This window comes from Delphinapterus leucas, chromosome 10 (assembly GCF_059928025.1).
Source record: "Delphinapterus leucas isolate spDelLeu-1000000601 "Yukka" chromosome 10, BTC_Dleu_Yukka2, whole genome shotgun sequence".
Classification (NCBI taxonomy): domain Eukaryota; kingdom Metazoa; phylum Chordata; class Mammalia; order Artiodactyla; family Monodontidae; genus Delphinapterus; species Delphinapterus leucas.
In genome coordinates, this window is record NC_143138.1 from 99,147,704 (window position 1) to 99,170,432 (window position 22,729).

Below are 22,729 nucleotides of genomic sequence, written 5' to 3' on the forward strand. Positions count from 1 at the left end.
GGAATCCTTGGTTGAGAGTTTCTTTCTCTTTCAGCACTTTAAGTATTTAATTACACTACTTTTGGCCCCTGTGGTTTCTTATGAGAAATTGGCTGTTAATGATTCCTTTTTCATGATAGGCTCTTTCTTGTGTTTACAGGAGTCTCCCTTTGTCTTTTTACAGTTTGGTTATGTGGTATGGATCTTGTTGAGTTTATTTTACTTGGAGTTGAGCTTCTTGGATGTATAGATTAATGTTTTTCATCAAATTTGGGACGTTTTCTCCCATTATTTCCTCAAGTATTCTTTCTGCCCTTTTCTGTCTCTCCTATCTTCTGAAACTCCTATTATGCATATGTTGGTATGCTTGATGGATATTTGAGGCTGTATTCATTTTTCTTCATTCTCTTTTCTTTCTGTTCCTCAGACTGGATAGTGTCAATTGACCTATCTTCATGTTCAATGATTCTTTCTTCAACTTGCCCAAATGTACTGTTGAGTGTCTCTCATGAATTTTTCAGTTGTACTTTTTAACTCCAGAATGCCTCTTGGGTTCTTTTTTATAATTTCTCTATTGGTATTCTGTATTTTGGTGAGGTATTGTTCTCATACTTTCTTTTAGTTATTTGTACATGTTTTTTTTAGTTCTTTGAACATACTTAAATAGCTGTTTTAAAGTCTTTGTCTAGTAGGTTCCTCGGGGACAGTTCTTATAGACTGATTTTGTTTTTGTTTTGTGAGTAGGACATACTTTCTTGTTTCTTTGTAATTTTTTGTTGAGAACTGGACATTTTCAATAATATCATGCCACAATTCTGGGAATCAGATTCTCCCCCTTCTCTGTGGTTTATTGTTGTTATTCCTTGCTGCTCCTGTTGTTTTTTATTTAGTGACTTCTCTAAACTAATTTCATTAAGTTTGTATTCTTTGTCCTGTGTGGCCATCAAGTTTCTCCTCAGTTAGCTTAGTGGTCGTCTAATGATTGGATAGAGATTTTCTTAAATGCTTGGAACCAGTAAGTCCCCCAGTCTTTGGTGGGGGGCTCTGTGTGCATACTGGGGCATGCCTTCTGGGCTCAGATGGGCAGTTAAGAACCCTGCCTTACCCTTCATGTCCTACTTGCACACATCCTCGCGATCAGCTAGAGGTGAGAGCTTAAGGCCTTCTCAGATATTTCCTGAGCATGTGCATGACTTTGGGCATGCACCTAGCTCTGTGCCTGTGCATAGTCTTCTAGATTCCTAAGATTATGGAATTCCCCCAGATTTTCCTTTTAAGCTTTTTAGTCAGCTTATTGTTGCTTCAACTGTTATTTAACATCTCAGGAGATCACAGTGTTAAACAGTTGCTCCTGATACTTTTCAACAACTGGTCCCAGGAAAAAGTCTTTCACACAGGGTGAGTTCTGAGTTTGGTTGAATAAAGACAACAAACAAGTAGGGTCTTCCTTCCAAACAAGTGACAGTTTTGTGAATATGGGGTCAGAGCTCCTTCAGAGCTCCAAATTGCCTCCTCCAGTGGCTGCCAGGCTTGTTTTCAGTGTGGTAGTGTGTTGGTTTTCAAGGCTACAGTCAAGCTAGAAGGGGAAAAGGGACGGAAATGGGGCAAGTTAAAATACCACAAACCTCATTGTTTTTACTGTGAATCAGCTGCTTTTCTTAATTTCTCCTCAGATTTTGTTAGTATTCTCTTTTCTTTTATGGAAGAGAGCATTTCCAGAGGTCCTTATCCCACTATTTTCACTGACATCACTTTGTGTCATCTTTTCTGTACTTATCAAGCCCTATTTAGTGATAATAATTGTATTCTGAGTAATAAATGCAAAAAAAGGTAATAAATGAATAGCATTTCTGTTGCTCTTTGTAAACCATTCCTTGTCAGTGATTCAAGTCATAATCTTTTTTTTAATCTAAGTGGGGAGATAGGTATGGAGTTGGATCCCCATTGTAGAAATGAGCAGACTCAGAAAGATGAAGTGTTTTGCCCAGTGTTGCCAAATTACTGTCCATTGCATTTTGACTCCCAGTTTTCAGTTCTTTCCTTCTACTCAGTTGGCCTCAGTAAATTTGTGATTTTGGTACATGAAGATACCAAGATGTAATATTATTTGGCTTTTTTTTAGTACAGTTGTATGTTGCACCATAAGAAGTTTGGTTAAAATACTAAAGTGTTGGAACTTTCATACCATTGTCTATTATCTCAATTTGAAAGCTATTCAGTGTTTTGATTTAAAATCTCCTGTATCCTTTAAATTACCATTGTGCCCATTTTACATTTGGATGCCTAAGAAAAGGGTACACTATACAGTGACTTTAGGGAAAGGACAAGAGACTTATCTGTTTTATATTTTTGACATGCCAATAATTATCCTGATTAATGCTATAATTTTGACATGCTATTACATGTTTCTTTAACTTTGCTTGTGTTTTTATTTATATTATGAAATTAGATCAATTTACAGGAAAGAAGAACTAATCTTAAAAATCTCATATCTTTTCAGACTCAGTTTTTAAAAATTTTTATACAGTTCTTTAAAGGTTACACTCCATTTACAGTTATTGCAAAATATTGGCTATATTCCCCGTGTACAATACATCCTTGTAACCTGTCTTACACCCAATACTTTGTACCTCCCACTCCAACCCTGTATTGCCCCTGCTATTAAATATCTTGAACTCAGAGCTGCCCTCCTTTTTTAAAGTTTGACCTTACAAGTCCTACCTGTGTCTAAATAGAATAAGTTAACAGCAGCTGATTTAGTTAGGATGATGGCTACATGTTTCCATATGAAGCCGTTTTCTCATCCATTATCTGCTTTATATCACTGACGTATATAGAAATAGGAACAAAGTTACTGAACATCTGGTTGATATTTGAAAATGCCATCGACTGCTGACTACCAGGGACAGTGGGGCAGAGTATTTCTTTCAATCCCTTTGGCAACTCAGTGTGCCATGGAGAGTAGTGGGGTCAGAGAAGACAAAAGGGAAAAAAGATCACCGGGAGTGGAATTAATCAAGGAAGACTTCTTGCAGTTGATACTTGAGCTGAACTTTGAAGTGCAAGACCTCATTTGATAGGAAAGACAAGAGATCATTCTAGGTAGGCCAGCACCAAGAGGTAATGAGACGGGAGCTGAAGCTTTTCCAAGGTGATGGTCCCAGGAAGGAGCTGGGAGTAGTGAAGGTGGAACAGTCATGTTGTAAGGGCTGCTGAAATCAGGGCTTTTTTCCTCTTCTTTGATTCTTTTTTATGATGATGAGAGAAGTTCCAGGGCACCAAGAGACAGAAACTGATCAAGGGGCTTCCTGGTGTTACTAGCCTGCTTCCAGCTCATTATCCAAAGTGGGGGCTTCTCTACCCTGGCATGGCTCCCTCAGCAAAAGTACTGGAAAACAGAGAGTTTTGCCCTCAACTTGAAGTAAAGTCTCTGCAGACGACTGGGTGACTGTCCCTCAGAAGGGAGTGTTTTGACTCTTCTTTCATGGATTCTCATAGGATGGGAACTAAGGGTCCTGGTGGCTTCTAGCCATACTCTTTTATTACCCTATCTGGGATATTGGGCAAGCTTTTCCTAAGTTTTTTTTTAGAAATCATGACCCATGTATATTTTTAAATCATCAAGAGCAAATAAGTACAATTTCTAAACAACAAAGACTTTAAATAAGAGTTTTGCAGACACTGCGTGTTCCCATCCCCTTTTGAAAATATATTAGCTATTTTTTTAGGTAGGGCACACAGTTCCTCTTGTCCTTGTTTAAGAATAACAGACAAGAGTTGCAAACTGTGAATCCATTCTGCTTCTCATGAACTGAAAGTCATTGCATGGTGTAGTCAGGAGATCTTAGACTCTGTGAAAGGCATTCCACAGAGAGCCGTCCAACAGTTGGAGGATTCTGGAGGGACTTAAATGCCTAGCTGGACAGTATAGTTTTGATCTAGTAGCCACCAAAGAGTCTCAGCAAGAGAAGTGATATTCCTAAAATCATGTTTTAAGAAGAGATTCTACCATCTTTGTCCAGGGGTATGTGCTCATATACATCATGAATAAAGATAACCTAGCCTTACAGAATAGTTAAGTAAGGAAAATTGTGTCCGTTAGGAAAGGATCTGTATCTTTATACTGAAAGAGTCATTATTATTTCTCTACTTAGCAAAGTACCTTTAGAATACTTACAGCCTTCCAAAATGTAATGTGTACAAGACCACATATTATATAATTTACTTAAGAGGTGTTCTGTGTTTTATGACAGGTTGTTGCAGTGCTCAAATTCATTGTGATAGTATCTTTTTTTTGATAATTTAAAACACATTTTTCCCCTTTAAGAAGGTTAAGATGTTTGTAGAGGAAAAAAAACTCCTCCTACGTTTTATAAGCTGCTTATACTTGTAACACAGATTAACTTTCCTGCACATAAAGGGAATACTGGAAAACTCTTGCATGATTAAATATGCCCCTAAGGGATTAAGTTTTTCCACATATTTTTCAAGCCAGAGCTATTAATAATGCTTCAGCCTTAAACTTGCTGTATATCCTGATTATGGGGGAGGCCTTCACTCATTCTGCCCTTGCTGCTAGTTTTTTCACTGTCCAGGTTTGTAGCACTACACAATTAGCTGTGGAAACGTAGGCTTGAAATCTCAGAGAATAATTAAGGTCTGACAAAGTGCCATCTCTGGAGTTACTCCAAATTTTTTTTCAAAGTTTTTGCCCGTTTTTCACTCCCATGTCTTCTTTTTTTTTTTTTTTAACCTTACTAGCACAAAGTAGCTGTTTAATCAGTTTAGTAGTTCACCCAGGAATAAGTGATCACTGGATGGACCTAGAGATTATCTTACTAAGTGAATTAAGACAGAAAGAGAGACAAATACCATATGATATCACTTATGTGGGATCTAAAAAAAAAAAATACAAATGAACTTACTTACAAAATGGAAATAGACCCACAGGCAGCGAAAACTAACATACAGTTACCAAGGGGGAAAAGAGAGGAGGGATAAATTAGGAGTTTGACATCAACATATACATACTACTGTATATAAAATAGATAACCAACAAGGACCAACTCTATAGCACAGGGAATTATACTCAGTATTCTGTAATAACCTGTACGGGGAAAGAATCTAAAAAGAATATATATATATATATATATATATATATATATATATATATATAGCTGAATCACTGCTGAATACCTGAAACTAACACAACATCGTAAATGAGCTATATGTCAATTAAAAATAAATTAAAAAAATAAAAACAGCAATATTAATATCATGCCTCTTAAAAAAAAAAGTGAGTTCACTAAACACACAGCATTTAGCATTTCAAAAAAGATCACTTACTTTCTATGCACATTATTCCTGAGATAACATTCTGGTTTGTAAGGACTCCCATAATTACTGAGGCATTCAATTATTAAGTGCCTTTTTATCCAGGCATTGGATTGTCAAATTAATTTACTGTGGCTAATCAGCCAAAGACTGTACTTCGTTAATGCCTTGGGGCAACAGTCATCCCCTGCCTCTCCAGCTCTCCACGTTCCGTCTCTCTGTCCCTCCAGCCTGCAGGTCTTTCCTCACCAGCCTCAGGTCCCTTCATCGCTGCTCACTAGCCCCTCAAATTCTTTGACCCTTTCTGGCCAGTCCTCAAGCTTATTAGAAGGGTCCTTAACTACCTTTCTCCCCAAACTTATATTTTCTACCCTGAGCAGGGGCTTTAGATTGCTTAGCGCTCTTCATGCGCTGCTGATCAGCTGCCCTTCTCACATTCCCCACCCAGCTGCCCCAGACTGTCATCACCCCCCTCAAGCTCCATGTCCCACCCCATCCCCTTTTCTGGCAGCAGATGACCTTGCTGCCTGCTGTTCAGACCATAGAGTTCCTCGGCCCCCAGTTCCCTTCTCTCCTAACTTAACACTTCATCTGCTTTGCTGGTCCCTACCTACACACTTCTGTGCCCGGGGCAGAGCCACCCCTCGTTTCTAGCTCCAACTTCTTCATTAGGACTTCAGAGTTCTTCCTCTTCTTCTGAGAACTTTCTCCAGCGCTGAAGAAAAAAATAAAAACTAAGTTGAGATTTTAATATTATTTGACGAAGTAATATGTGCACATGGTTTTAAAAATTCATGTAGGGGCTTCCCTGGTGGCGCAGTGGTTGGGAGTCCGCCTGCCGATGCAGGGGACGCGGGTTCGTGCCCTGGTCTGGGAAGATCCCACATGCCGCGGAGCGGCTGGGCCCGTGAGCCATGGCCGCTGAGCCTGTGCATCTGGAGTCTGTGCTCCGCAACGGGAGAGGCCACAACAGTGAGAGGCCCGCGTACCGCCAAAAAAAAAAAAATTCATGTAGTGTAGAAGAATGTACAGAGGCAACTACTTGATGTCAGGTGTGTGTGTGTGTGTGTGTGTGTGTGTGTGTGTGTGTGTGTGTGTGTGTATTCTTCCAGAGATATTATATGCAAAAACAAGCCTATGCGTATGTGCATTTCCCTTTCTTCCTCTCTCCTCCTCCACCTGTATTTTAAAAATATTAATACTAGACCCATGGTCTGGACATTGCTTTTTAATATATCTCTGTCTTGGAAATCAGTTTATGTTAGTACTATAGAACCACCTCATTCTTTTTTTTTTTTTAATCTTTATTGGAGTATAATTACTTCACAATACTGTGTTAGTTTCTGTTGCACAGAAGGTGAATCAGCCATATGCATACATGTATCCCCGTATCTCCTCCCTCTTGCATCTCCCTCCCACTCTCCCTATCCCACCTCTCTAGGTCATCACAAAGCACCTAGCTGATCTGCTTGTGCTATGCTGCTGCTACCCGCTAGCTAACTATTTTACATTCGGTAGTATATATATGTCGATGCTGCTCTCACTTCGCCCCAGCTTCCTGCCCCCCCCACTGTGTCCTCAAGTCCATTCTGTACGTCTACGTCTTTATTCCTGCCCTGCCACTAGGTTCATCAGTACCATTTTTTTTTTTTTTTTTAGATTCCATATATATGTGTTAGCACTACAATGAGGTATCACCTCACACTGGTCAGAATGGCCATCATGAAAAAATCTAGAAACAGTAAATGCTGGAAAGGGTGTGGTGAAAAGGGGACCCTACTACACTGTTGGTGGGAATGTAAATTGATACAACCACTATGGAGAACAGTATGGAGTTTCCTTAAAAAACTAAAAATAGAACTGCCTCATTCTTTTAATGGATCCTTATTATGTCCTTGATTGTAAATATACCACAATTTAGTTAATTAGTCCCCTTTAAAAGGGTAGTTATTCTTAATCTTTTGTTGCTGTAAACGGTGTTGCAGTGAGTGTCCTTACACATCAGCCTTTGTGCCCATGCAGGCAGGGTAAAAGCAGGAATGGTGTGGGCATGCTGCTTAAGAGTCAACATTCTCATCGTCAGGTTTTCTTTAAAGTGTCTACTGTGTAAACTAAAAGATAATTGAATATTGAAGAATATTGAAAAAAAGGGAATCACAATTCCCCAACCCTCAACAACAACAAAAAGTTGTTGAAAAGTCTTTGAAGTGGAATTGCTGGATTGAAGGGCTTATACATTTTTATTTCTGAATGGAGAAAAAAATTTTCTAATTCTTTTTTCTATATCGTGTGTCATTGCTTCTCCAACCTTTCTGTTCATGTGTTGATTTCTTAGATTTATCTTCAATGTCTGCTATCTTTTTGAAACTTTCATCTCTTTATTTATTCTGAGTTTTGAGAGAATTTCCAAGGCATAATGGTTCAGTGTTTGCTTTCTGCATTTCACAGTTCTTACGATTGTTGAATTCCTAAATGTGATAGTCATTTTTTTTGTGTGTGTGTGTGGTTTGCTTTTAGGTAGTCGTATGTTCTTACATTGTTCTCAGAAGAGTAGTGGTCTCCTATCTTTTGACCTTTTTGTTGAAGGACAACATGTATATGAAAACATGCTTGATAGTTTTTCACAAAGTATACCTTTGTAACCAGAACCCAGATAAAGGAACAAATATTACCAACATCTCAGGACCTCTCCTGTGCCCAATTCCAATTACAGTCCTTCAATGGATAACCACTCTCCTGACTTTTACACCACAGGTTCATTTTTTTTAAAAAACTTTATGTAATTGTAATCCTGTAGCACATACTGCTTCTCCCTTCTATTGTTTCACATTATGTTTGTGAGAACTGTATATTGTTGCGTGTAGTTGTCTGTTTATTTCTGTATGTTATTCCATTGTATGAATAAACCACAGTTTGTTAATTCATTCTACTGTTGATGGACACTTGTGTAGTTTCTAGTTTGAGGCTATCATGAATAGTGCTTCTATGGATACTTTTGTTCAGGTCTTTTGATGCACATATGTACATATTTTTTGTTGGATGTATATATCTAGGAGTAGAATTTCATGATCACAGGGCATATACATGTTAAACCTCTAAAGCAGTTATCTCATTTTGCCTTCCGATGAGAATACTGGTTGTTCCACCTCCTTGTCAGTACTTGGTATTTTCTGTCTTTTTCATTTTAGCCATTCTGGTAGGTATGAATTAGTAGTTCATTGTGGTTTTAGTTGTCATTTTCCTGATAACTTGTAATGTTGAGCAACTTTTCATATGTTTATTGACTATTTGGGCAACTTCTTTTGTGATATGCCTGGTGAAATTCATTTTTACATTAAAAAAAATTTTTTAATACATTTTAGTAGCAGGTAGGCCACATTTCCCATCCTTTTGTCCCCACCATTTCCCTTTATCCTTAAAAATTTTTTTTCTTGGCTCTTCTCTTGACTATTGTTTTTCTCCTAAAAAGTGAACTTTAGAATCAGCAACCTCAACTCGTCTAGAAGTTTTAGTGAATTTGCATGTAACTTACTTTGTTGGAGAAATACCGTCATCTAAATTGGAAGATGATGTTGTCATTCTTTCTAAGAAAGAGAAAATAATAAATCGTAAGCCCTCACAGTTGTTTGCCTACCATATTGATTTTTCCCATATTTAATTTTTAATTCTAGTTTTAGTTCCATTTTTGACAAGTGATTATTAGAAGTGAAACTCTCTTAAAATGCATTTAAAGCCTACAGCCCCCTTAAATACATCTATATGTATAAATATCTTACAGGTTCTTGATCAGTATGAACGAGAAGGATTTAATTTCCTGGTGAAGGTGTTTAATTCTTCACATTCCTTCTTAGAGGATTTGACTGGTCTTACGTTGCTGCATCAAGAGACCCAGGCTGCTGAGGTAAGACTAAAACAAGCATTTTGTTCAGAAGACTGATGTGTTTCAAACCTGTTTGATGATTGGATTTATGGAAAAGGAAGGAAGCAGTTCATTACAATTTTTCCTTAGGACAAAATCACTAAATAAGTCTGCTAGTTATCAGAAAATGAGCCTTCTGCAGTAGCTGGATGACGCCGTGTGCAGGTATTGTGTGGTAGGTTCCAAATGCACAAAATTGCTGATAAAGGAAGTACAGGTTATTGATTTCCAAGCACCTCTGGTCCTTACTGAAGAACAGCATGCCTGTGGCCCTTGGAGGGTTGGCTGTGATGTCCATACATCAAAATGCAAGTCAGGGAAGACATTGGACTCTGGCCATGTCTTTTATTTCACAGCTGAACCCATCTTTGTAGGCCACGGAACCTCACCACAAAATGGCTTCCTCAGTTACAACCTAAGAGAGTTTTGTTTTGCTTGTCATTTAGAATATTTTGCAAATCGTAATTTCCTGGGTTGCTACCTGTGTGTGTGTGTGTGTGTGTGTGTGTGTGTGTGTTTTAAGACTGGGATTACAAACTAGATTATCATTTTGCTTTTCCAAATGCTCACTGTACTTAGAAAAGGGTATGCTGTGTATGTGTGGCACCGTTGGGTCACTTGGCCAAACAGACAGTTCCTCAAAATGGATGAATGAGATTAAATGAGATTAAACCAACATCTCCCCCCGCCATTCCCTACCCACCTCCAACCCCCACCCCACCCCACCCCCGCCCAGTAGCCTAGGTAAAGAAGCTCTTAGGAAAAATGTGGCCTGTCATAGTGTTTCCACAAGCTGATAAGGAAAACCTTGAGTGCCGGTATCCTGTGGGAGTGGAATACTTGCAAAGTTACCATCAGTCCCACAGTAACTGATGTTGAGAGTAACATAGTTCCGATGTTGAGTAACATAGTTGATTGATTTCTGCCTGGGGTTTTGTATGCTCAACATTGGGGGAAGCCCCAGTGGTCCGTGAGTGATGGTCAAGCCCAATACTGCAGTAGCTGGTGGTGAAAAGGCTGGTGTTTGGAAGACTGGAACTAGCCTGAGTATAGGAAAACGATGTAGAAATAGCAGAAGGAAATCTTGTGAAGCTTTCAGCAGCCACCCCAGAAAATCATGGTAGTGCTCTTCTAGTGCTAGACTTAGAGCTGAAACTGATTCTTCTTTGACTTGATTTGGTGTCCTCTGGGCATTCAGCAGATGCAATCTTCCACTTAAGACCAATAGTGAGACCCACATAGGGTATCTTAGCTTCATTTTCAGGAGATGAATGGCATCTCTGCAGGACTCTAAGAGATGTTGAGATGTTCCTCAGAGCTGTGATTGGCTTCCCAGACATGGTTCAGAGTATTATGTTGATCATGGCTGCCATTTTTTCTTTTGAGCAGCACTGGTGGCAAGGGAAAAATAACTTACGGGTCTTTTCAACCATGCAGTCATTTGACTAGTTGGCTGGGGGAATTTTTCCACCCAGCTAGAAATAATTCACATACTTCTCTTTAACTGCCTGGAAGAATTGCAACTTGAAATTGATCCCATGTTTCACTCTTTAAAAACAGAGCAGATGCTCGGATAATGGGCCGATTCCTTCATTAAACCTGGCTTGTTTTGCGTTTTGGTTGGTCATACATTCGTAATCTTTTCAAAGACCCAGAAGGAGAAGGGGAAGTTTGAGAGCAATAGCAGCTAGGTGGTAGGGCGGAAGGGGGTATGATTTCATCCACAAGTCTTATCTTTCTTTTTGAAGTTTTCCTCTATTAAATTGCATTTATAGTTTTTGGAATCATAAGTTACACATCAAATTTTAGATTAGAGGTGGTAAACTTGTTGGCCTATGAGCCCGATATGGCTTACAGGTGTGTTTTGTTTGGCCTACCCTATGTGTTAAATTCTGAATAAAGCCAACATTTAAAAATTACGAGTTTTACCTAAAAATATAAACGTTCCCATTTCCAGCTTCTTTGAAAAATCAGATCTGGCAACCCCAGGCGTGCATTCCTTAATAGTGATGTTAGCTGGAGCCAAGAAGAAAATTTTATAGATAAATAATGCACTTGATACAAAGTTTTAAAGGCATAAAAATATTCTGTGTGGAAAGGAAACCTTCCTTCTGCACCTGTCCCTTAACACCCAGTTCTCTTCCTGGAGACACACACTGCTGTTAGTTTCTTGCCCAAAGGTATTCTTTAGGTGAGGATGCTCTGTTTAGAAGATGTTCTTCACAGTATGGTGGTTCCTTAAAAAACTAAAAATAGAACTACCATACGACCCAACAATCCCACTACTGGGCATATACCCTGAGAAAACCATAATTCAAAAAGAGTCATGTACCACAATGTTCATTGCAGCTCTATTTACAATAGCCAGGACATGAAAGCAACCTAAAGCAACCTGTCCATCGACAGGTGAATGGATAAAGATGTGGCACATATATACAATGGAATATTACTCAGCCATAAAAAGAAATGAAATTGAGTTATTTGTAGTGAGGTGGATGGACCTAGAGTCTGTCATACAGAGTGAGGTAAGTCAGAAAGAGAAAAAGAAATACCGTATGCTAACACATATATAAGGAATTAAAAAAATAAAAAAAGGTTATGAAGAACCTAGGGGCAGGACAGGAATAAAGATGCAGACCTAATAGAGAATGGAACTGAGGACACGGGGAGGGGGAAGGGTAAGCTGGGACAAAGTGAGGAGTGGCATGGACATATATACACTACCAAATATAAAATAGATAGCTAGTGAGAAGTGGCCGCATAGCACAGAGAGGTCAGCTTGGTGCTTTGTGACCACCTAGAGGGGTGAGTTAGGGCGGGTGGGAGGGAGGTGCAAGAGGGAGGGGATATGGGGATATATGTATACGTATAGCTGATTCACTTTGTTATACAGCAGAAACTAACACATCATTGTGAAGCAATTATACTCCAATAAAGATGTTAAAAAAAAAAAAAGAGGTTCTTCAGTTGATGACCCTTATTGGTATTGGAATTTGCAACTCCTGTCTTAGGAAAAGATTATTCTTTTTCTTAAAAAGCTCTAAATAGGACTGTGTTTTAAAAAGATAATTCTCACCAGCAGACCTCAGAGCAACAAAAATCATTGTCTTGCCTATATTATTTTACTTTACTGTGAAAAATGTGTGTGTAAATAAATAAGTATGAATATCAAAAAATATACACATATAGTGTAAAGCTAGTGTTTTGATTTGCGTACTTGATTCCCAGTGCATTTACAGATGTTCAGTAATAAAAATACAAACTTCTGCGTCCCATATAGAAAGGTCCCAACTTACTTATTTTAGCAATGCAATCAGGAACGCCCAGTTAATTCTCATCTTGGGCTGTTTTCACCCATCAACACTGGAATTGCCAAAGATATGTGCCAGTATCATGTGATACATTGTTTACAAAATATGTATTTGTACAAATACTAGCTTAAAAAAAAAAACCTTTACTGAACATCTTTTGAAAACTTGGTAGCAAGGCACTATGCTAGTGACTGAATACAGAAGTTAATGAAATGAGTTCACAGTCTAGTGTGCACAGCAGAGACGTAAATAGTGAACTCTAGTATCATCAGAAATGTTGTAGTCATTTATATATTAGGTGCGGAGGGAGCAGGGGAAGTTACTCCCTGGGGGAGTAGGGATGTCAAGGAGAACTTCCCAGGGACCAAATATTCCATTTAGTTTTAAAGGATGAGTAGGCGTTCTCTAAAAATAAGAGTTGGATTTGGGCAGGGAAAGTGTACGGAAGGAGTCGGACAGGAGGGGAGGGCCAGGGCATCCTAGGGATAAAGGACCCAGAGGCCAGGAGTCTTCAGTGTGTCACTCAGATTGTGAGCATTTAGTTGGAGTTACCTGAAATCAGATAATGTACTTTTTAGTAACAGTTTTATTGACCTATAACTCACATACCATGAAATTTACCCTTTAAGAGTATACAATCTGGTGGTTGTTAGTGCATTCACACAGTTGTTAGGCTGCTGTTATTCCTAAGTTTAGTACCTTCTCATGCCCACGAAAAGGAGCTCCGTACCCATTGAGCCGTCACTCCTTGTTCCCACCTGCTCCTTGCGGTCCTGATAACCGCTCATCTCCCTGCTGTCTCGCGGGATTTGCCTATTCTGGACATGTCACATAAATGAAACCAAACAATGCATGGCCTTTGTGTCTGATGTCTGTAACTTAGCATGATGTTTTCTAGGTTCATCCATATTGTAGCAAGGTAATTCTTCTCAATTTAAAGAAGAAAAATGTTTTGATGCTATTAAACTTTCTCCTATGCCTTAATACCTGTGGTCTGTCTCCCTAAACATACCCCCTTTATGAAGGATGAATACAAAGCTGATCCCGCTAGAGACTACAAATCCCTTTATTTTCATAGAAAGGGGCACAGAGAGAATGGATTGAGAGAGATATTCAAGACAGAATCATCCAGATTTAGTGAGATTGACTAGTGCAACCCAGTTTTTTGCACCCGTCTCCCTTCCATCATCAAGTATACAAAAATGATTGCCATTATTTTAGTCCAGGTTACTAGTTTAATGATAGTGCTGTTGAGATTAACAAACAAACTGCCAGGTTGGTTTCTGTTGGAGGAGGGGTCGAGGAGCAAGGTGCAGAGTGGGGACTGGCAGTGGGGTGGAGGGGGGCACCAGACTCACAAAGGTAAGTTTGTCTTGGGGTATGATGATTTTGAGGTAGTGGAATAAATGAGTGAAAATGACTAGATGGTATTAGAGATAGGATGGAGATAGAGTTTGGAGAAAAAGAACAGAACTGGTAGATTGATTTCACAGATAAAGTTATTCTGTTTCATTTAGCGCAATGAGGCGAAGCTGTAGAGCTAAGATGCAAGAAAACTTAAATGAGAAATGTGTGTGGTATGTTAATTTTATTTCAAGCTGTAGATTAAAAAATTTTAAATACCCACGTCAGAAATGTTTTTGGTAATGCTAACATTTCATAAGGAAAGGGTATTGGACAGAGATTCGTGTTCTTTGTAGCCCATCTAGCTGCCAAATTTTAGGTGCATCTGCCCGTGAGGTATTAAAAGGCCCCACTCAGCTTTTCACGCTCTTAAAATGTTGCTGGCTGAGTACGGAATTTTGCATGGAGTTCTGACCTTTCCTTTCAAGACCCTTACTGAGAATGGGTTTGGATATTTGGAGATTGACCCCAGGTCCATATGGCTCCTAGATGGCTGTTTATCCCAGTTGGAACCAAAGGAAATGGCCTTAAAGTTGATGAAACACAAGATATCCAAGTCACAAAGCTGTTGAAGTGCTCACCAAATACTGTTTAAATTGCTGAATTTGTTGAAGAAAGGCTTAGTCTAAACCAAACATGTGAATGACTTAGCCATCTTTTCATAAAATGTGCTGTGACTTATCTTCTTAGGGTTATTTTTCATCAAGTATCAGTTCACATGTACTGATTTAGTTCCAACTGTGAGTTCAACATAGTGCTGTGGGAAACGCCAAATAATTTTCAAATTCTATCTAACTAGAGAGAAAACACTGATTATAAGAGTTAATGAAACAAGCTATATTGGTATATCCTTGAGATACTCAAATTCCAAAATTCCGTGACCCAGCTTTCTTGAAATATTTCATTCTCATTCTTGAAAGTTTGCAAGTTTCATGATTCCAAAATTAATTTTAGGCTATGTTTTCTCCCCTTGACTGATGCTGTATCATACAGTTATGTTTTTAGGATTGCAGTTACAGCATTCTTTCAAAAGAATTGCATTTTTGCTAAGCAGAAGTTGCTTTCTGCAGAATTGGGGATTAATGAATGATCATTTATAAAGTAAGTTTAGCACACCAGCTATAACATAGGATGTAAGGTCATAAACAGACTAGAAATGAACAGGGCTGGGCCGATGGGTTGATTTTTTAATTAAAACTCAGATTTTGACTCATCTACTACAGAATTCAGAATTCTAGAAAATAAAATGCCCATTTCTCTCATAGCAGGAAAGTCATATGAAAAACATTATAGTCATGTGATATGACTTCATTGGCATGACAGTTTACTGTTTAGCAAAGTAAATAGCACAATTAACAAGTGTTTCTGCTGGGACTTTTGCACTTACACTGAGTTTTTGGTCTCTCCCTCTTACAGCTGGTTTTGATTTGGTTCCTGTGGAATATTTTTGCTTTGTTTTGTTTTGTATTTAACAACAGTCAGATATTTATGTACAGCTTCATCAAGAGCCTCCGATGACAAATATGCCTTTGGAGGCCAGTAGAAGCTGTGGGAAACCCCCGTGTCAGCACTTAAACCTGTTGCCAATGGAGAGAAATCACTCTGGGGACTGACCTAGCCTGCTCGTGAATCCACTTCTCTTTTCCCAAGCCTTCTGCTAGCCCACTTCCAACCTGCACTGGCCCATCCTGAGACTGTATCCTGCCTTGATTTTTCCTTATGGAGCAATCCCTCAAGACACAGCTTTGGCTTTCTTTCCTTAAGTGAGGGGGGAAAGGCAGAAACAGCAGGCAGAAAGCCATTTAATTCTTACATTGGAAACTAGAGCCTGGTTTTTGAAATAAGGCTTGGCAGTATCCCTTCAGAGCTCACTTTATAAAATGAGTCACTTCTATTTGCTGTCAGAGCTATCTACATGGATTTGAGATGTTTAGATAAGTTGGTATTAGGGAAAGATCCAGTTGGAGGAGGGACAGTGAAGCCTGGGCAGAGTTCTGCACCCTTTAGAAGAGGAGTCTTGGATGGTACAGCCCACTTGGAGGTGTGTGGGAGAGAGAGGGGAAGAACCATAAACGCTGAGTTCAAACAGCTAATATTAAGAAGTAGAACATGGAAACTGCATCCTCCTTAAATTTTAGTCCCTATTCTGCTAGTGTTCTCACGAGTACTTGAGTCATGAGAACGTTTTGTACATCAGTTTACCAAATTAAAATAAGGAGATTGAAGCAAATGCGAAATCCTTTTTAGCTCTAGTAATTCAGTGATTTTGATTCAGCATACCTGGTATGACCAAGAAGTAAAGAGATGGCCAATTTTTATATCAAAATGTTTTCAAATGCATCAGACTGATTCCTTTTTATACATTATACAGATATTCTCTGGTATTTTTCATATCTGGCTGCCATTGCTAGAAACAGTTCTGGTTGCATTCTTTTGAGACTTAGATATACCTGTACTTTGAACCTTTTAATCACTTCTCATACTTGGTACTGGTTGGTTTCTGTAGCAGTATGTAAACCCAAAATGGTGCAATCTGGCCAAATAACTTATTCTCCAGACTTCGGTACCGAGGACTTTTGGCTTCTTCATAAACTCAAGTCTCCCCTCACTTTAATTAAATATGTTTATAAAACATGCCACTCACTACCTTTTCATACAGCTTCCAAAGACAGACTCCAAAATCCTGTAGTTTTAAGTAATGGCAGCATCCTTAGAATGTTAAATGTATAATATGTGAGGAGCTTGTTTAAAAATTGGCCGTATTACACTATAACATACATAGAGTGTATGAGTGCCTGAACCCAGGCTTGGTCAGAAGGCCTGAGTTCATAGCCCAGCTCCAACAAATGGCCAGGACTGCTCTGTTCACCCTTATGGGTTGTGCAGGGCAGAACCATGTGCAGTGGCCCTGTGTGAGACCTTGGGTCATTTACTTCATTGAGCTTCACGTTCCTTATTTGTAGAATGGGATCAGTAATTTCTGCTCCTCACAATTACTGTGAGCATTAAATAAGAAAGTACCTAACAAAAAAGACAGATTAATTGGGCTCCATCAAAATTTAAAACTTTGTGCTTCAAAGGATGCTATCAAGGAAGTGAAAAGACAGCCTACAGAATTAGAGAAAAAAGTTTTTTGCAATTCATTTATCTGATGAGGAACCGGTATCCAGAATATATAGACAACTCTTACAACTCAGTAATAAAAAGACATCTAGCTCAATTTAAAAATGGGCAGTGGATTTAAATAGCCGTTTCTTGGGATTTGCCTGGTGGCGCAGTGGTTAAGAATCCGCCTGCCCGTGCAGGGGACACGGGTTTGAGCCCTGGTCTGGGAAGATCCCACATGCTGCGGAGCAACTAAGCCCGTGCGCCACAACTACTGAGCCTGCAACTCTAGAGCCCGTGAGCCACAACTCTTGAGCCCACGTGCCACAACTACTGAAGCCTACATGCCTAGAGCCCGTGCTCCGCAACAAGAGAAGCCACCACAATGAGAAGCCCATGCAACACGACGAAGAGTAGCCCCTGTTTGCTGCAATTAGAGGAAGCCTGTGCGCAGCAACAAAGACCCAATGCAGCCAAAATAAATAAATAAATGTATATTATTTTTAAAAATAAATAGCCGTTTCTTCAAAGATATACAGATGTCCAGTAAGTCCATGAAAAGATGCTCAGCATCACTAGCCATCAGAGAAAGGCAGATCAAAACCACTGTGAGATACCACTGCACACCCACTAAGACGGCTATAATCAAAAGGATGACAGTAATAAGTGTTGGCGAGATGTGGAGAAATTGGAACCCTCACACACTGTTAGTAGAAATGTAAAACGGTGCAGTCACTTTGGAAAACAGTCTGGCGGTTCCTCACAGAGTTAAATAGAGTTACCATATGGTTGTGCTCTTCCACTTCTAGGTATATAAGCAAGAGAAATGAAAACATATGTTCGCACAGAAACTTGTATGCAAATGTTTATAACAGCATTATTTATCATAATAGCTAAAAGGTAGAAACAACCCACAGGCCCATCAGCTGGTAAATGGATCAATAAAATGTGGATATTACTTTTGGAATCATAATGGAATGTTATTTGGTAATAAAAAGGAAAGACAGCTACAACGCAGATGAAGGTTGAAATTATGCTAAGTGAAGGAAGCCAGTCACAAAAGGCCACATATTATAGTATTTCATTTATATGAAACGTCCAGAATTTAAAAATCCGTAGAGTCAGAGAGCAGATTAGTGGTTGCCGAAGAGTGGGCGTGGGGACCTGGGGAGAAGATGAGGAGTGACCACTTATGGGTAAGGGTTTCTTTCTGAGGTGATGAAGTGTTCTAATCTTGGATTGTGATAACGGTTGCACACTGTGAATGCACTAAAACCAATGAATTATACACTTTAATGGGTGAAGTGTGGTAATGTGAATTACTTCTCCATAAAGATGCTTTAAAAAGAAAAGAAAACAAGCGCACAGCCCCACGGCACATAGCCGGGGCTCTCTATGCTTCTGCCTCCTCTCGTCTCTCTGTCCAGCTCCTGGTGGTAGTGGTGATTTTCTGCTGGTGACAGTGTGCTCGCTGTTTGTAGAAATGAACTCGGTGTAGATGCAACAGTGATTTCTCATGTTCTTATTGCGTCTTAGTTTTGAAAGCCTTAGTCTCTGTGCACCTCATTTCACCCTTTCCTGCAACACGGGTAGCCAGTAAATACCTTATTGGGGGTGGGATGCTAAAGGGGCCCACTGGCCAAGTGCCTCCCTTGTGGGCTTTCTGGGAGAAGATAGTCAAAATGTCAGCCCCTAATGGAAGGGTGAGAGGAAGAGGAGAGTGCTCTGTTGTTGTACGTTGAAGCAGGTGTTTGACAGATCCACATCCCAACCTGGCTCTGAATTTTTTTAACTTCCCTCTTTATCACAGGATTTTATTTTTTCCCAAGACTTTTTATTTTGAAAATTCTCAAACATACAGAAAAGTTTAAAGAAAAGTAAAATGAATACCGCAATAACTTCCTCTTGGACTCCTCTGTTAGCGTCTTGCCACACCTAGTTTATCTCTTGCGCTCTCTTTCCACACACACACTACATACATATTCACACAATGTCTCTTTTCCTGAACCATTTGAAAGCAAGTTCCATATACAGTGACACCTCCCCACTAAGTTTTTTGTTGTTGTTGTTTGTTTGTTTGCTTTTTTCGGTACGCGGGCCTCTCACTGTTGTGGCCTCTCCCGTTGCGGAGCACAGGCTCCGGACGCGCAGGCTCAGCGGCCATGGCTCACGGGCCCAGCCGCTCTGCAGCATGTGGGACCTTCCCGGACCGGGGCACGAACCCGTGTCCCCTGCATCGGCAGGCGGACTCTCAACCACTGCGCCACAGGGAAGCCCCCTGCTGAGTTTTTATCATGAATCTGCTCGTCATCCAGACGCTCTTCTGTGTAAGTAGATACTGTTATCGTCACAGAACAGTGAACGATGATCCATAACACCACCTCAACTCCATCACATGTTCAGCATCTCCCAATAGTCCACAGGATTTTAAAGGCACCCTCTAAGCCACTGTTGCTTTCTCCTTAAGTTTGCAGCTTTATACATAAACGGTTTCTAAAGAACAGTTCCGCATCAGTCACTTGGTGTATAAACTCGAGCACATCTGTTAAGCCCTCTTGGCACCCTCCTCTCTACATGAGGAGACACAGTTCTTTCGTTAGGCAGGTGCCCCAGCCATCCTGCTGCCCCAGGCAGGCCTCTTCCAGGTGAGGTTATCTTCAGGTATTACCTGAGCATTCTGGTCTGACTGAAGCAGCCCCGATAGCCAATCCACCCTCCAGTGCTTGGGGCTTTGAGGAGGTGGGAATGGGACTGTGGAGCTTATTTTTGATGTTTGGAAAAGCCAAACAGAAATAAAACATTTACACCATGAGATTACATTGACCAACTAAACCATCAAGTTGTTCCCCCACCACCATCCCTGCCCCCTGAATTCTGTCGTCTCTGAGTAGAATAGAATACGGAACAGCTTGACCCATTCCGAAACTCTGCTTGGCAGTTATGTGTGACTTTGAATAATTTTAAAAAAATAAGATGAAATAGTGCATTTTGTTGGGTAGGAGGGGTTTTTCAGTCTGTGAAAGAGAAAGTGGAGATTAGGAAGTAGAGAGCTGCTGGCCCAGGGTGCGCCTGCGCGGACTTCCTGACTGCGTCTGCAGTGGAGGGTCCTGGGGAGATGTTCTTGCAGTCTGCCCTGTGACCATGATTCTAGGGGCTATATTTTTACAGCTGACCCTTCTCACTTGCAAACATAACAGCTGCTATGTGTTGAATTTGGGGGATTTCCATGCTTTGATACTGTAAAATTAAATTGATTCTTGGTTCTGAAATCTTAGTTTTGATCTGTCTTGCTTCTCACTTAGGTGTGGGAGAGCAGGGAGGGAAGGGAGTATGAAATATTCTAAGGTGTATATTTTTTAAAATATTGTTCATATTTAATCATGGCTTCTGTTGGTCAACAAATATTTATTGGCCCCTTTCCAATTTCATGGTTGGGTGGGGATTCAAAGAGGTACAAGCCAGGCCTTCACGAGACCGATAGTGGGTAGCCCGGGGTGTGTGTGCAGGATGACTGCGGGGCGCTGGGCATGCACAGGAGCTGAGCCCGTGGCACAGCAAGAGGGCTCTGGGCAAGAGGTGGATTTTGAGCTGGGCCTCACAGATGGGACTTCGAGTGCAGGAAAGGAGAATGAGAGAAGCCATTCCGGAATGGCCCATGACCCAGGGTGCAGCCTGGATCTCTGACAGAAAGTACCACAAGAGGCATAGCAAGCACCATTGATTACATCAGCCATCATTTTCATGGCACTTTGGTACCTAGCCTTTTGGCGCTCAAAACAATCTTATCAGGTGGCTGTGACCCCATTTTGTGGATGTGGTGATCAAGGCTCAGAGAAGTGAATTGATTTGCTAACTTGACTAGTTAAACATAGCTATGCTCAGTGTTTACATCTTGAGGCTTACAGTACACTCACAAGCCTGGGAGCAGAGAGGGAGGTGGACAAGGAGTGACATGGATGTGCTCTGCTTTGTAGAGAGTACCACTACATCAACGCTTAGCAGTTATATATATATTTATTTATTTATTTATGTATTTATGGCTGTGTTGGGTCTTCGTTTCTGTGCGAGGGCTTTCTCCAGTTGTGGCGAGCGGGGGCCACTCTTCATCGCGGTGCGCGGGCCTCTCACTATCGCGGCCTCTCCCGTTGCGGAGCACAGGCTCCAGATGCGCAGGCTTAGTAGTTGTGGCTCACGGGCTTAGTTGCTCCGCGGCATGTGGGATCTTCCCAGACCGGGCTCGAACCCGTGTCCCCTGCATTGGCAGGCAGATTCCCAACCACTGCGCCACCAGGGAAGCCCCGCTGAGCAGTTTTAAGAAAGCAGTTTTGCTTTTCGTCTGTTTCCTTACAATCGTGTCCTTGGGTAGCATGGTTTCTTGCACTGTACCATCCATCCCAGGGCCTAGGAAACCAGCATCACTGTTATTTCTTACTTCTGAACAGTTTTTAAGAATAGACTGGCTTTTAATAAACTCTGTGGAAATGAGGTTTATACTCGTTCATGTTTCCATCTCCAGACATACCAGTGGGAAAAGGGCAGGTAAGAGAGAACTTCTTTCTTCCTGGCCTTTTTTCCTAAATTGTAAAGCGAAATTAAGAGCTTGCCCCCACTTGCGTTTATTTAGCTATCTGATTTTAAAAGTAAGTGATAAACTAGAAATACTTATATCTTGTTGCAGAACAAAAGCATTGAGTCCCCTATTACAAATACAGTGAATTGCTGTGGGATAGCAATCGTTCTCAATGAGAAATCTTCTGTAGCCATCCAGACCCTGGTTATAGTGGCAGACACCAAAAGTTCAAACTGGCTTTAACATAAACGAGGAATTTGTAACCAGGCCCTGGAACCCTGGCCCCAAGGACTCTAGATTGGGGCTTTTCGTGTTGCAGCCACCTTTGTAGTTACTGCTCATCTCTGTTCTCTGTTGGCTTCATTCTCTCTGATTGCAAACCAGTTTTTGTTGTTTTTTTTTTTTCCCTCCCATTTAACAAAAACCATGGCCTCAGGTAGTTCCAAAATCTCATTTTTCCTTTAAGAGCATCTTCCCCAGTGGCTCTAAAAGGAAAACCCCAGACCCAGACTGTGATTGACCAGGCCCTAATCACATGCCTTCTCTGGACCACTTGCAGCCGGCAGGCATGGGCTGCCGTGATTGGCCACCTTGGGTCACAGGCAGGGGCAGTGATTAGAACCACACCGTTAGGGTAAGAGGGGCACAGTCCCCCCAGGGCAGGGGCTGATGTGGGTGGATGGGTGTTGGGCATATGTACAAAAGTCCATTCTAAGTCCACCCTACTCTTAATTCTATTCCTGTGTCTGTTCTCATCCCTCCTAAACAGTTATGCTTTTCTCTGGGGACTTTATTGTAAATCTGGAAATTCCAGTCACCAGATTTGCCCCCCAAGCTTGAGTTACTCTGCTTTCTAGATTTATGCCATCTTCTCACCTAGCCACAGGCTCCATAAAAGAACTCTTTATTCATTGAGTCCTTTAGCAGACCAGCTGCTCAGTCTCCCTCACCACCAGCCCCCGCTCCAAAGGAGGAAGGAATTTTGGAGTATAGGGAGTATAGGGCTTCTCCCTTTTTCTACAGCATACAGATTTCTCATTGTAGGTTAGGGCTCAGCTGTTGCAAGCTTCCACACACCGTTGTGAGGCCATACCTCCTAGGGTGGGG

The 22,729-nt window shown here is 40.7% G+C and overlaps 1 protein-coding gene across 5 annotated transcripts in view; it reads left to right on the forward strand.

The window, feature by feature from the left end:
• ATG7 (autophagy related 7) overlaps positions 1-22,729 on the forward strand; it is a 236,566-nt gene that overhangs the window by 108,142 nt on the left and 105,695 nt on the right. For 3 of the 5 annotated variants that reach the window (XM_022562826.2, XM_022562827.3, XM_089919727.1), the window contains one exon: positions 9,092-9,214. The exons of the other annotated variants lie outside the window; for them this stretch is intronic. In XM_022562826.2, the coding sequence (XP_022418534.1) occupies positions 9,092-9,214 (123 nt within the window). The remainder of the gene's footprint in view (positions 1-9,091; positions 9,215-22,729) is intronic. 5 annotated transcript variants of the gene reach the window in all.